At 51.3% G+C, this 15,045-nt stretch overlaps 1 protein-coding gene across 1 annotated transcript in view; it reads left to right on the top strand.

The window, feature by feature from the left end:
- Positions 1 to 15,045, top strand: part of LOC112238528 (unconventional myosin-X-like) — a 227,522-nt gene that overhangs the window by 205,877 nt on the left and 6,600 nt on the right. The window contains exons 33-38 of the mRNA XM_042320069.1: positions 5,420 to 5,627; positions 6,134 to 6,270; positions 6,982 to 7,105; positions 7,441 to 7,611; positions 7,822 to 7,956; positions 13,607 to 13,768. Of these exons, the coding sequence (XP_042176003.1) occupies positions 5,420 to 5,627; positions 6,134 to 6,270; positions 6,982 to 7,105; positions 7,441 to 7,611; positions 7,822 to 7,956; positions 13,607 to 13,768 (937 nt within the window). The remainder of the gene's footprint in view (positions 1 to 5,419; positions 5,628 to 6,133; positions 6,271 to 6,981; positions 7,106 to 7,440; positions 7,612 to 7,821; positions 7,957 to 13,606; positions 13,769 to 15,045) is intronic.

The raw sequence follows: 15,045 nt of genomic DNA, 5'->3' as shown, positions 1-15,045 counted from the left end.
TTTCCTTCCTTTCCCTTCCTTTCCTTCCTTTCCCTTTGCTTCCCTTCCCCTTCCTTCCTTTCCCTTCCTTTCCCTTCCTTCCTTTCCTTCCTTTCCCTTCCCCTTTCCTTCCTTTCCTTCCTTTCCCTTTTCCTTCCTTCCTTTCCTTTCCCTTCCCTTCCCTTCCCTTCCTTTCCCTTCCTTTCCCTTCCCTTCCTTTCCCTTCCCTTTCCCTTCCCTTCCCTTCCTTCCTTCCTTCCTTCCTTCCCTTCCTTCCCTTCCTTCCCTTCCCTTCCTTCCCCTTCCTTCCCTTTCCCTTCCTTCCTTTCCTTCCTTTCCTTCCCTTCCCTACCCCTTTCCCTTCCTTTCCTTCCTTTCCCTTTCCCCTCCCTTTCCCTTCCTTCCTTTCCTTCCTTTCCTTTCCTTCCTTTCCCTTCCCTTTCCCTTCCTTCCCTTCCCTTTCCTTCCCTTTCCTTCCCTTCCCCTTCCTTTCCTTCCCTTTCCTTCGCTTCCCTTCCCCTTCCCTTCCCTTTCCCTTCCTTCCTTTCCCTTCCCTTCCCTTCCTTTCCCTTCCCCTTCCCTTTCCCTTCCTTTCCCTTCCCTCTCCCTTCCCTTTCCTTCCCTCTCCTTCCTTGCCCTTCCCTTTCCCTTCCTTTCCCTTCCCTTCCCTTTCCTTTCCCCTCCCTTTCCTTTCCCTTTCCTTCCCTTCCCTTCCCTTCCTTCCTTCCCTTCCCTTCCCTTTCCCTTCCCCTTCCCCCTTCCCTTCCCACCACCCCTCCTTCAGTCACGCTCCTTTCCTGAGTCCTTAGAAAGATGCTGAGCCGCATGCAGAATGTGTTCCCTCCCTATAGCTCCTAGTAAGCAGAATGTGTTCCCTCCCCATAGCTTCTAGTCAGCAGAATGTGTTCCCTCCCTATAGCTTCTAGTCAGCAGAATGTGTTCCCTCCCTATAGCTTCTAGTCAGCAGAATGTGTTCCTTTCTTATAGCTTCTAGTCAGCAGAATGTGTTCCCTTCTTATAGCTTCTAGTCAGCAGAATTTGTTCCCTCCCTATAGCTTCTAGTCAGCAGAATGTGTTCCCTTCCTATAGCTTCTAGTCAGCAGAATGTGTTCCCTTCCTATAGCTTCTAGTCAGCAGAATGTGTTCCCTCCCTATAGCTTCTAGTCAGCGGAATGTGTTCCCTCCCTATAGCTTCTAGTCAGCAGAATGTGTTCCCTTCCTATAGCTTGTAGGAAGCAGAATGTGTTCCCTTCCTATAGCTTGTAGGAAGCAGAATGTGTTCCCTCCCTATAGCTCCTAGTCAGCAGAATGTGTTCCCTCCCTATAGCTTCTAGTCAGCAGAATGTGTTCCTTCCTATAGCTTGTAGGAAGCAGAATGTGTTACCTTCTTATAGCTCCTAGTCAGCAGAATGTGTTCCTTCCTATAGCTCCTCGTCAGCAGAATGTGTTCCCTCCCTATAGCTTCTAGTCAGCAGAATGTGTTCCTTCCTATAGCTTGTAGGAAGCAGAATTTGTTCCTTCCTATAGCTTGTAGGAAGCAGAATGTGTTCCTTCCTATAGCTTCTAGTCAGCAGAATGTGTTCCTTCCTATAGCTTCTAGTCAGCAGAATGTGTTCCTTCCTATAGCTTCTAGTCAGCAGAATGTGTTCCCTTCCCTTCCTTTCCCTCCCCTTTCCCTTCCTTTCCCTTTCCTTTCCTTTCAAATTCCTTCCCCTTTCATGTCCCGTCCTTTCCTTCCCTTTCCTTCCTTTCCTTCCTTTCCTTCCCCTTTCCTTCCCTTTCCTTTCCTTTCCTTTCCTTCCCTGCCCTTTCCCTTCCCTTCCTTTCCCTTCCTTCCCTTCCTTTCCCTTCCCTTCCCTTTCCCTTCCCTTCCCCTTTCCCTTTCCCTTCCCTTCCTTTCCTTCCCTTCCTTTCCTTTCCTTCCTTCCCTTCCTTTCCCTTCCTTCCTTCCTTTCCTTCCTTTCCTTACCTTCCCTTCTCTTCCTTCCCCTTCCTTTCCTTCCTTTCCTTCCCTTCCCTTCTCTTCCTTCCCCTTCCCTTCCCCTTTCCCTTCCTTTCCCTCCCCTTTCCCTTTCCCTTCCTTTCCCTTCGCTTCCTTCCTTCCCTTCCCTTTCCCTTCCTTTCCCTTCCCTTTCCTTCCTTTCCCTTCCTTTCCCTACCCTTTCCCTTTCCTTCCCTTCCCTTTCCTTCCCTTCCCTTCCCTTCCTTTCCTTCCTTTCCCTTCCTTCCTTTCCCTTCCCTTTCCCTTCCCTTCCCTTCCCTTCCCTTCCCTTTCCTTCCTTTCCTTCCCTTCCCCTTCCCCTTTCCTTCCTTCCCTTTCCCTTCCCTCTCCTTCCCTTTCCCTTCCCTCTCCCTTCCCTTCCCTTCCCATGCCCTTCCCTTTTCCTTCCCTTGCCCTTCTCTTCCCTTTCCTTTCCCCTCCCTTTCCCTTTCCTTCCCTTTTCCTTCCCTTTCCCTTCCCACTGCCCCTTCCCTTCCCACCACCCCTCCTTCAGTCACGCTCCTTTCCTGAGTCCTTAGAAAGATGCTGAGCCGCATGCAGAATGTGTTCCCTCCCTATAGCTTCTAGTCAGCAGAATGTGTTCCCTCCCTATAGCTTCTAGTCAGCAGAATGTGTTCCCTTCTTATAGCTTCTAGTCAGCAGAATGTGTTCCCTTCTTATAGCTTCTAGTCAGCAGAATGTGTTCCCTTCCTGTAGCTCCTAGTCAGCAGAATGTGTTCCCTCCCTATAGCTTGTAGGAAGTAAAATGTGTTCCCTTCCTATAGCTCCTAGTCAGCAGAATGTGTTCCCTCCCTATAGCTTCTAGTCAGCAGAATGTGTTCCCTCCCTATAGCTTCTAGTCAGCAGAATGTGTTCCTTTCTTATAGCTTCTAGTCAGCAGAATGTGTTCCCTTCTTATAGCTTCTAGTCAGCAGAATTTGTTCCCTCCCTATAGCTTCTAGTCAGCAGAATGTGTTCCCTTCCTATAGCTTCTAGTCAGCAGAATGTGTTCCTTCCTATAGCTTGTAGGAAGCAGAATGTGTTCCTTCCTATAGCTTGTAGGAAGCAGAATGTGTTCCTCCCTATAGCTCCTAGTCAGCAGAATGTGTTCCCTCCCTATAGCTTCTAGTCAGCAGAATGTGTTCCTTCCTATAGCTTGTAGGAAGCAGAATGTGTTACCTTCCTATAGCTCCTAGTCAGCAGAATGTGTTCCCTTCCTATAGCTCCTCGTCAGCAGAATGTGTTCCCTCCCTATAGCTTCTAGTCAGCAGAATGTGTTCCCTTCCTATAGCTTGTAGGAAGCAGAATGTGTTCCCTTCCTATAGCTTGTAGGAAGCAGAATGTGTTCCCTTCCTATAGCTTCTAGTCAGCAGAATGTGTTCCCTTCCTATAGCTTCTAGTCAGCAGAATGTGTTCCCTTCCTATAGCTTCTAGTCAGCAGAATGTGTTCCCTTCCCTTCCTTTCCCTCCCCTTTCCCTTCCCTTTCCCTTTCCCTTTCCTTCCCTTTCCCTTTCAAATTCCTTTCCCTTTCATGTCCCCGTCCCTTTCCCTTCCCTTTCCCTTCCCCTTCCCCTTTCCCTTCCCCTTTCCCTTCCCTTTCCCTTTCCCTTCCCCTTTCCCTTTCCCTTTCCTTTCCCTTCCCTGCCCTTTCCCTTCCCTTCCTTTCCCTTCCCTTCCCTTCCTTTCCTTCCTTCCTTCCCTTCCCTTTCCCTTCCCCTTTCCTTTCCCTTCCCTTCCCTTTCCCTTCCCTTCCTTCCTCTCCCTTCCCTTTCCCTTCCCTTCCCTTACCTTCCCTTCTCTTCCTTCCCCTTCCCTTTCCCTTCCCTTACCTTCCCTTCTCTTCCTTCCCCTTCCCTTCCCCTTTCCCTTCCTTTCCTTCCCTTTCCTTTCCCTTCCTTTCCCTTCCTTTCCCCTTCCCTTCCCTTTCCCTTCCTTTCCCTTCCCTTTCCTTCCCCTTTCCCTTCCTTTCCCTACCCTTTCCCTTCCTTCCCTTCCCTTCCTTTCCCTTCCTTTCCCTTCCTTCCTTTCCCTTCCCTTTCCCTTCCTTCCCCTTCCCCTTCCCTTCCCTTCCCTTCCCTTTCCTTCCTTTCCCTTCCCTTCCCCTTCCCCTTTCCCTTCCCTTCCCTTTCCTTCCCTCTCCCTTCCCTTTCCCTTCCCTCTCCCTTCCCTTCCCTTCCCATGCCCTTCCCTTTTCCTTCCCTTGCCCTTCTCTTCCCTTTCCTTTCCCCTCCCTTTTCCCTTTCCTTCCCTTTTCCTTCCCTTTCCCTTCCCCTTCCCACTTCCCCTTCCCTTCCCACCACCCCTCCTTCAGTCACGCTCCTTTCCTGAGTCCTTAGAAAGATGCTGAGCCGCATGCAGAATGTGTTCCCTCCCTATAGCTTCTAGTCAGCAGAATGTGTTCCCTCCCTATAGCTTCTAGTCAGCAGAATGTGTTCCCTTCTTATAGCTTCTAGTCAGCAGAATGTGTTCCCTTCTTATAGCTTCTAGTCAGCAGAATGTGTTCCCTCCCTATAGCTTCTAGTCAGCGGAATGTGTTCCCTCCCTATAGCTTCTAGTCAGCAGAATGTGTTCCCTTCCTATAGCTTGTAGGAAGCAGAATGTGTTCCCTTCCTATAGCTTGTAGGAAGCAGAATGTGTTCCCTCCCTATAGCTCCTAGTCAGCAGAATGTGTTCCCTCCCTATAGCTTCTAGTCAGCAGAATGTGTTCCTTCCTATAGCTTGTAGGAAGCAGAATGTGTTCCCTTCCTATAGCTCCTAGTCAGCAGAATGTGTTCCCTTCCTATAGCTCCTCGTCAGCAGAATGTGTTCCCTCCCTATAGCTTCTAGTCAGCAGAATGTGTTCCCTTCCTATAGCTTCTAGTCAGCAGAATGTGTTCCCTTCCTATAGCTTCTAGTCAGCAGAATGTGTTCCCTCCCTATAGCTTCTAGTCAGCAGAATGTGTTCCCTTCCTATAGCTCCTAGTCAGCAGAATGTGTTCCCTTCCTATAGCTCCTAGTCAGCAGAATGTGTTCCCTCCCATTAGCTTCTAGTCAGCAGAATGTGTTCCCTTCCTATAGCTTCTAGTCAGCAGAATGTGTTCCCTTCCTATAGCTCCTAGTCAGCAGAATGTGTTCCCTTCCTATAGCTCCTAGTCAGCAGAATGTGTTCCCTCCCATTAGCTTCTAGTCAGCAGAATGTGTTCCCTTCCTATAGCTCCTAGTCAGCAGAATGTGTTCCCTCCCATTAGCTTCTAGTCAGCAGAATGTGTTCCCTTCCTATAGCTCCTAGTCAGCAGAATGTGTTCTCTCCCTATAGCTTGTAGGAAGCAGAATGTGTTCCCTTCCTATAGGTTGTAGTATAAATAGCCGTATTTTCTGTGATTGATTTGTATGGATGGGTAAACTGGACAGTATGACATCAGTAACGTTGATTTGCTCCTCCTCTACACCTCAGTGACCCTCTGTCTGTTCTTCTCCAGGGTGAAGGAGCAGTTTCCTGGAACAGAGGTGGACATGTTTGCCCATTTCATAGGTGAGTCTCTGAAGAGGACCAAGGTCAGGGACTATGTACCGTCTCAGGAGGAGATCGTAGCCTTACTGACCAGGCAGGAAATGACTACTACGGTCTACTGCCACGGAGGAGGATCCTGCAAGATCTCCATCAACTCACACACCACTGCTGGAGAGGTAACTAATGCTGCGTTGCTCTGACATGTCCACATCTAAACTACGCTGTTCTGTCCTATGTCCAGTTCTGTGGATTATACTATAAAAAGTATGTTTTCCACAAGGAGTAGTAGCTGTAAAAATACAGTATATACAGTGCTTTGCTGTCCCCAGGTGGTGAGGTTTAGTCAGATGTGTTAATGTCCCTCCGCCCCCAGGTGGTGAGGTTTAGTCAGATGGATTAATGTCCCTCCGTCCTGCCTGTCCCCAGGTGGTGAGGTTTAGTCAGATGTGTTAATGTCCCTCCTTCCTGCCTGTCCCCAGGTGGTGAGGTTTAGTCAGATGTGTTAATGTCCCTCTGTCCTGCCTGTCCCCAGGTGGTGAGGTTTAGTCAGATGTGTTAATGTCCCTCCGTCCTGCCTGTCCCCAGGTGGTGAGGTTTAGTCGGATGTGTTAATGTCCCTCTGTCCCCAGGTGGTTAGGTTTAGTCGGATGTGTTAATGTCCCTCTGTCCTGCCTGTCCCCAGGTGGTGGAGAAGTTGATCCGAGGCCTGGCCATGGAGGACAGTAGAAACATGTTTTCCCTGTTTCAACACAACAACACTACGGACCGGGCTGTGGAGAGCAGAGTCATCGTGGCTGACGTACTCGCCAAGTTTGAGAGGTGAGAGTTCAACTGGAGAGAGAGAGATGCACAGAGAATAGACCTTTTTTGCCATTTATGAATTTGTTATTCAATGCGTTTCTAAGGGCTATCGTAGTAAAGACCAAAAACAATTATTATTTTTATACCTTAAGGGGTCCTAAAATTACAAATCAAATAGCTAAATGATTCATAGTATGACCATATTAAACCAATATGTCAGGTTAGCACCCCCCCCAATGTCTTAGACTCTAAATAATTAATGAAGCTGGTTACTGATGTGGTATACGCCTCATATTCCAGTCTGTGCCAGGGAAACAGTCCTGTAGCTTAGCATCCGTGTCATCAGACCACTTCCATATTGAGCACATCACTGGTACTTCCTGTTTGAGTTTTTGCTTGTAAGCAGGAATCGGGAAGATAGAGTTATGGTCATATTTGTCAAAGGGAGGGCTAGGGAGAGCCTTATATGTGTTTCTTGCCAACTCCTATGGTCATTGTCATGCTGTTGTGGTGTTAGCAAGACAGCTCAAAGATATCATAACTACCCACAGAGAGATATCAGCATGACACATACATGATTAAATACTGTAACTCTCATCTCTGACCCACACACTTCTTGAGGTTATTACTGTACATTTGCTGAGAAAAATGTTTGACATTGATTGATTGGTTGATTGATTGGCTGATTAATTGGTTGTTGTTGTTTTTTCTTGATTGACTAATTTCCAGGCTGTCAGGCAGTGAGGAAGTAGAGGAGGAGGGACAGTGGAAGCTCTACTTCAAACTCTACTGTTTCCTGGATGTAGAGAGCATGCCCAAGGAAGGGGTGGAGTTCGCTTTCATGTTCGAACAGGTCAGTTACTTCCTGGTCTGCCATTTTGCGACTATTAGACAGCACTTGGATAGAGAAATACAGTGTCAACACCTGGATAGAGAAATATAGAATAAAATGTTACATATAGTTGATAAGAAGAGGTACTTCGGGCGCTACCCTACAGCGCCAGAATACCTGGATCTAAAAGTAAATGCATTTTAATGTTCATATAAATAATGTTATGTAAATGTATTTTAATGATAATGTCAATGTAATATATTAATGTATTTTATTGATAATATAAATGTAACGTTATGTAAATATAATTGAATGTTAATATAAATGTAATGTTGTAATATACATGTCTCCTCCAGGCTCATGAGTCTCTGACCAGCGGTCACCTCCCGGCCCCAGAAGACACGCTGCAGCACCTGGCCGCTCTCAGGCTCCAGTTCCTCCACGGAGACAAGGCCCGGGTCAGCTGGTCTCTGGACACCGTCTACCCTGTAGGCAGGCTCCGCGCACGTATCCTGCACTTCACCAAGGTAGATAACGCTCCATCCAGGGGGTGCTGCTCTGCGGCTTGACCCTTTGTGTGCGAGTGTGTGTGCATTGCGTGTCTGTGTCTGAGTGCTATTTGGGGAGGTTGACAACTGAAGAAGTTCCACATTTCCGGTGTTCACTGTAACAAATGGACAAAAAAAGGTGTACTGTTTTGCTTTGGTGGACTAATACAAGTGTATTATTTTGTATAGGTGGGCGCGGCCGGCGGGACGGGGCCAGGGGGCCACACCCTGGAGCGGAGGCGGACCAGCTTCCTGGACGGGACCCTGCGCCGCAGCGGGCTGAAGACGGGCTCCATGAAGAAACAGAAGATGGAGGAGGAACAGGTAGCCTAGCGGTTAGAGAAGGAACAGGTAGCCTAGCGGTTCGAGGAGGGACAGGTAGCCTAGCGGTTGGAGGAGGAACAGGTAGCCTAGCGGTTAGAGGAGGAACAGGTAGCCTAGCGGTTAGAGGAGGAACAGGTAGCCTAGCGGTTAGAGGAGGAACAGGTAGCCTAGCGGTTAGAGGAGGAACAGGTAGCCTAGCGGTTAGAAGAGGAACAGGTAGCCTAGCGGTTAGGCCAGGAACAGGTAGCCTAGCGGTTAGAGGAGGAACAGGTAGCCTAGCGGTTAGAGGAGGAACAGGTAGCCTAGCGGTTAGAGGAGGAACAGGTAGCCTAGCGGTTAGAGGAGGAACAGGTAGCCTAGCGGTTAGAGGAGGAACAGGTAGCCTAGCGGTTAGAGGAGGAAAAGGTAGCCTAGCGGTTAGGCCAGGAACAGGTAGCCTAGCGGTTAGAGGAGGAACATGTAGTCTAGCCGTTAGAGGAGGAACAGGTAGCCTAGCGGTTAGAGGAGGAACAGGTAGCCTAGCGGTTAGAGGAGGAACAGGTAGCCTAGCGGTTAGAGGAGGAACAGGTAGCCTAGCGGTTAGAGGGGGAACAGGTAGCCTAGCGGTTAGAGGAGGAACAGGTAGCCTAGTGGTTAGAGGAGGAACAGGTAGCCTAGCGGTTAGGGGAGGAACAGGTAGCCTAGCGGTTAGAAGAGGAACAGGTAGCCTAGCGGTTAGGCCAGGAACAGGTAGCCTAGCGGTTAGAGGAGGAACGGGTAGCCTAGAGGCTAGGCCAGGAACAGGTAGCGTAGCGGTTAGAGGAGGATCAGGTAGCATAGCGGTTAGAGGAGGAACAGGTAGCCTAGCGGTTAGAGGAGGAACAGGTAGCCTAGCGGTTAGAGGAGGAACAGGTAGCCTAGCGGTTAGAGGAGGAAAAGGTAGCCTAGCGGTTAGGCCAGGAACAGGTAGCCTAGCGGTTAGAGGAGGAACATGTAGTCTAGCCGTTAGAGGAGGAACAGGTAGCCTAGCGGTTAGAGGAGGAACAGGTAGCCTAGCGGTTAGAGGAGGAACAGGTAGCCTAGCGGTTAGAGGAGGAACAGGTAGCCTAGCGGTTAGAGGGGGAACAGGTAGCCTAGCGGTTAGAGGAGGAACAGGTAGCCTAGTGGTTAGAGGAGGAACAGGTAGCCTAGCGGTTAGGGGAGGAACAGGTAGCCTAGCGGTTAGAAGAGGAACAGGTAGCCTAGCGGTTAGGCCAGGAACAGGTAGCCTAGCGGTTAGAGGAGGAACGGGTAGCCTAGAGGCTAGGCCAGGAACAGGTAGCGTAGCGGTTAGAGGAGGATCAGGTAGCGTAGCGGTTAGAGGAGGAACAGGTAGCCTAGCGGTTAGAGGAGGAACAGGTAGCCTAGAGGCTAGGCCAGGAACAGGTAGCCTAGAGGCTAGGCCAGGAACAGGTAGCGTAGCGGTTAGAGGAGGAACAGGTAGCCTAGCGGTTAGAGGAGGAACAGGTAGCCTAGAGGCTAGGCCAGGAACAGGTAGCCTAGCGGTTAGAGGAGGAACAGGTAGCCTAGCGGTTAGAGGAGGAACAGGTAGCCTAGTGGTTAGAGAAGGAACAGGTAGCCTAGCGGTTAGGGGAGGAACAGGTAGCCTAGCGGTTAGGCCAGGAACAGGTAGCCTAGCGGTTAGAGGAGGAACGGGTAGCCTAGAGGCTAGGCCAGGAACAGGTAGCGTAGCGGTTAGAGGAGGATCAGGTAGCGTAGCGGTTAGAGGAGGAACAGGTAGCCTAGCGGTTAGAGGAGGAACAGGTAGCCTAGAGGCTAGGCCAGGAACAGGTAGCCTAGAGGCTAGGCCAGGAACAGGTAGCGTAGCGGTTAGAGGAGGAACAGGTAGCCTAGCGGTTAGAGGAGGAACAGGTAGCCTAGAGGCTAGGCCAGGAACAGGTAGCCTAGCGGTTAGAGGAGGAACAGGTAGCCTAGCGGTTAGAGGAGGAACAGGTAGCCTAGAGGCTAGGCCAGGAACAGGTAGCCTAGCGGTTAGAGGAGGAACAGGTAGCCTAGAGGCTAGGCCAGGAACAGGTAGCCTAGCGGTTAGAGGAGGAACAGGTAGCCTAGAGGCTAGGCCAGGAACAGGTAGCCTAGAGGCTAGGCCAGGAACAGGTAGCGTAGCGGTTAGAGGAGGAACAGGTAGCCTAGCGGTTAGAGGAGGAACAGGTAGCCTAGAGGCTAGAGGAGGAACAGGTAGCCTAGCGGTTAGAGAAGGAACAGGTAGCCTAGAGGCTAGGCCAGGAACAGGTAGCCTAGCAGTTAGAGGAGTAACAGGTAGTCTAGAGGCTAGGCCAGGAACAGGTAGCCTAGCGGTTAGAGGAGGAACAGGTAGCCTAGCGGTTAGAGGAGGAACAGGTAGCCTAGAGGCTAGGCCAGGAACAGGTCGCCTAGCGGTTAGAGGAGGAACAGGTAGCCTAGCGGTTAGAGGAGGAACAGGTAGCCTAGAGGCTAGGCCAGGAACAGGTAGCCTAGCGGTTAGAGGAGGAACAGGTAGCGTAGCGGTTAGAGGAGGAACAGGTAGCCTAGCGGTTAGAGGAGGAACAGGTAGCCTAGAGGCTAGGCCAGGAACAGGTAGCCTAGCGGTTAGAGGAGGAACAGGTAGCCTAGAGGCTAGGCCAGGAACAGGTAGCCTAGCGGTTAGAGGAGGAACAGGTAGCGTAGCGGTTAGAGGAGGAACAGGTAGCCTAGCGGTTAGGCCAGGAACAGGTAGCCTAGCGGTTAGAGGAGGACCGGGGTAGCCTAGAGGCTAGGCCAGGGACAGGTAGCCTAGCGGTTAGAGGAGGATCAGGTAGCGTAGCGGTTAGAGGAGGAACAGGTAGCCTAGCGGTTAGAGGAGGAACATGTAGCCTAGAGGCTAGGCAAGGAACAGGTAGCCTAGAGGCTAGGCCAGGAACAGGTAGCGTAGCGGTTAGAGGAGGAACAGGTAGCCTAGCGGTTAGAGGAGGAACAGGAAGCCTAGAGGCTAGGCCAGGAACAGGTAGCCTAGCGGTTAGAGGAGGAACAGGTAGCCTAGCGGTTAGAGGAGGAACAGGTAGCCTAGAGGCTAGGCCAGGAACAGGTAGCCTAGCGGTTAGAGGAGGAACAGGTAGCCTAGAGGCTAGGCCAGGAACAGGTAGCCTAGCAGTTAGAGGAGGAACAGGTAGCCTAGCGGTTAGAGGAGGAACAGGTAGCGTAGCAGTTAGAGGAGGAACAGGTAGCCTAGCGGTTAGAGGAGGAACAGGTAGCCTAGCGGTTAGAGGAGGAACAGGTAGCCTAGCGGTTAGAGGAGGAACAGGTAGCCTAGCGGTTAGAGGAGGAACAGGTAGCCTAGCGGTTAGAGGAGGAACAGGTAGCCTAGAGGCTAGGCCAGGAACAGGTAGCCTAGCGGTTAGAGGAGGAACAGGTAGCCTAGAGGCTAGGCCAGGAACAGGTAGCCTAGCGGTTAGAGGAGGAACAGGTAGCCTAGAGGCTAGGCCAGGAACAGGTAGCCTAGCGGTTAGAGGAGGAACAGGTAGCGTAGCGGTTAGAGGAGGAACAGGTAGCCTAGAGGCTAGGCCAGGAACAGGTAGCCTAGCGGTTAGAGGAGGAACAGGTAGCGTAGCGGTTAGAGGAGGAACAGGTAGCCTAGCGGTTAGAGGAGGAACAGGTAGCCTAGAGGCTAGGCCAGGAACAGGTAGCCTAGCGGTTACAGGAGGAACAGGTAGCCTAGAGGCTAGGCCAGGAACAGGTAGCCTAGCGGTTAGAGGAGGAACAGGTAGCCTAGAGGCTAGGCCAGGAACAGGTAGCCTAGCGGTTAGAGGAGGAACAGGTAGCGTAGCGGTTAGAGGAGGAACAGGTAGCCTAGCGGTTAGGCCAGGAACAGGTAGCCTAGCGGTTAGAGGAGGACCGGGGTAGCCTAGAGGCTAGGCCAGGAACAGGTAGCCTAGCGGTTAGAGGAGGATCAGGTAGCGTAGCGGTTAGAGGAGGAACAGGTAGCCTAGCGGTTAGAGGAGGAACAGGTAGCCTAGAGGCTAGGCCAGGAACAGGTAGCCTAGAGGCTAGGCCAGGAACAGGTAGCGTAGCGGTTAGAGGAGGAACAGGTAGCCTAGCGGTTAGAGGAGGAACAGGAAGCCTAGAGGCTAGGCCAGGAACAGGTAGCCTAGCGGTTAGAGGAGGAACAGGTAGCCTAGCGGTTAGAGGAGGAACAGGTAGCCTAGAGGCTAGGCCAGGAACAGGTAGCCTAGCGGTTAGAGGAGGAACAGGTAGCCTAGAGGCTAGGCCAGGAACAGGTAGCCTAGCAGTTAGAGGAGGAACAGGTAGCCTAGCGGTTAGAGGAGGAACAGGTAGCCTAGCGGTTAGAGGAGGAACAGGTAGCCTAGCGGTTAGAGGAGGAACAGGTAGCCTAGCGGTTAGAGGAGGAACAGGTAGCCTAGAGGCTAGGCCAGGAACAGGTAGCCTAGTGGTTAGAGGAGGAACAGGTAGCCTAGCGGTTAGAGGAGGAACAGGTAGCCTAGAGGCTAGGCCAGGAACAGGTAGCCTAGCGGTTAGAGGAGGAACAGGTAGCCTAGAGGCTAGGCCAGGAACAGGTAGCCTAGCGGTTAGAGGAGGAACAGGTAGCCTAGAGGCTAGGCCAGGAACAGGTAGCCTAGCGGTTAGAGGAGGAACAGGTAGCGTAGCGGTTAGAGGAGGAACAGGTAGCCTAGAGGCTAGGCCAGGAACAGGTAGCCTAGCGGTTAGAGGAGGAACAGGTAGCGTAGCGGTTAGAGGAGGAACAGGTAGCCTAGCGGTTAGAGGAGGAACAGGTAGCCTAGAGGCTAGGCCAGGAACAGGTAGCCTAGCGGTTACAGGAGGAACAGGTAGCCTAGAGGCTAGGCCAGGAACAGGTAGCCTAGCGGTTAGAGGAGGAACAGGTAGCCTAGCGGTTAGAGGAGGAACAGGTAGCCTAGAGGCTAGGCCAGGAACAGGTAGCCTAGAGGCTAGGCCAGGAACAGGTAGCGTAGCGGTTAGAGGAGGAACAGGTAGCCTAGCGGTTAGAGGAGGAACAGGTAGCCTAGAGGCTAGGCAAGGAACAGGTAGCCTAGCGGTTAGAGGAGGAACAGGTAGCCTAGCGGTTAGAGGAGGAACAGGTAGCCTAGAGGCTAGGCCAGGAACAGGTAGCCTAGCGGTTAGAGGAGGAACAGGTAGCCTAGCGGTTAGAGGAGGAACAGGTAGCCTAGAGGCTAGGCCAGGAACAGGTAGCCTAGCGGTTAGAGGAGGAACAGGTAGCGTAGCGGTTAGAGGAGGAACAGGTAGCCTAGAGGCTAGGCCAGGAACAGGTAGCCTAGCGGTTAGAGGAGGAACAGGTAGCCTAGCGGTTAGAGGAGGAACAGGTAGCCTAGAGGCTAGGCCAGGAACAGGTAGCCTAGCGGTTAGAGGAGGAACAGGTAGCCTAGAGGCTAGGCCAGGAACAGGTAGCCTAGCGGTTAGAGGAGGAACAGGTAGCCTAGAGGTTAGGCCAGGAACAGGTAGCCTAGCGGTTAGAGGAGTTTAGAGAAGTGTTTGAATCCCAGCTCCGACTGGAAACATCTGGTGTAGTCAGTGAAACCAGAGGGTTGCTGACATCATCCTGGATATTGTCGCCTGTTGTTATGCCCTTGAGCAAGGTACTAAGTCTTGTCTGGTTCTTGTTCAGATGCTAGAGATGTGGGTGAAGGAGGAGACCTCAGCCACCAGAACCTCCATCTTAGAGAAGTGGTCCCGTCTCCAGGGACTGGACCAGCACACAGCCATGCTCAAATACATGAACATCATCAAGGAGTGGCCTGGATATGGGTCCACACTGTTCGACGTGGAGGTAAATACATACATACAGGTGTAATGTAAAGTATTATACTGTGGTGAATAGGGCTAGGGATGATACTGTGTTGAATAGGGCTAGGGATGATACTGTGGTGAATAGGGCTAGGGATGATACTGTGGTGAATAGGGCTAGGGATGATACTGTGTTGAATAGGGCTAGGGATGATACTGTGGTGAATAGGGCTAGGGATGATACTGTGGTGAACAGTGCTAGGGATGATACTGTGGTGAACAGGGCTAGGGAGGATACTGAGGTGAATAGGGCTAGGGATGATACTGTGGTGAATAGGGCCAGGGATGATACTGTGGTGAATAGGGCTAGGGATGATACTGAGGTTAATAGGGCTAGTGATGATACTGTGGTGAATAGGGCAAGGGATGATACTGTGGTGAACAGGGCTAGGGAGGATACTGAGGTGAATAGGGCTAGGGATGATACTGTGGTGAATAGGGCTAGGGATGATACTGTGGTGAACAGGGCTAGGGATGATACTGTGGTGAACAGGGCTAGGGAGGATACTGAGGTGAATAGGGCTAGGGATGATACTGTGGTGAATAGGGCTAGGGAGGATACTGTGGTGAACAGCGCTAGGGATGATACTGTGGTGAACAGTGCTAGGGATGATACTGAGGTGAATAGGGCTAGGGATGATACTGTGGTGAATAGGGCTAGGGAGGATACTGTGGTGAATAGGGCAAGGGATGATACTGTGGTGAATAGGGCTAGGGATTATACTGTTGTGAATAGGGCTAGGGATGATACTGTGGTGAATAGGGCTAGGGAGGATACTGTGGTGAACAGCGCTAGGGATGATACTGTGGTGAACAGTGCTAGGGATGATACTGAGGTGAATAGGGCTAGGGATGATACTGTGGTGAATAGGGCTAGGGAGGATACTGTGGTGAATAGGGCAAGGGATGATACTGTGGTGAATAGGGCTAGGGATGATACTGTGGTGAATAGGGCTAGGGAGGATACTGTGGTGAATAGGGCTAGGGGATACTGTGGTGAATAGGGCTAGGGAGGATAATGTGGTGAATAGGGCTAGGGAGGATACTGTGGTGAATAGGGCTAGGGATGATACTGTGGTGAATAGGGCTAGGGAGGATACTGTGGTGAATAGGGCTAGGGATGATACTGTGGTGAATAGGGCTAGGGATGATACTGTGGTGAATAGGGCTAGGGATGATACTGTGGTGAATAGGGCTAGGGATGATACTGTGGTGAATAGGGCTAGGGATGATACTGTGGTGAATAGGGCTAGGGATGAT

The sequence above is a fragment of the Oncorhynchus tshawytscha genome, linkage group LG03 (assembly GCF_018296145.1).
Source record: "Oncorhynchus tshawytscha isolate Ot180627B linkage group LG03, Otsh_v2.0, whole genome shotgun sequence".
In the NCBI taxonomy this organism is placed as follows: Eukaryota; Metazoa; Chordata; class Actinopteri; order Salmoniformes; family Salmonidae; genus Oncorhynchus; species Oncorhynchus tshawytscha.
This window is presented reverse-complemented; position numbering and strand designations above follow the sequence as displayed.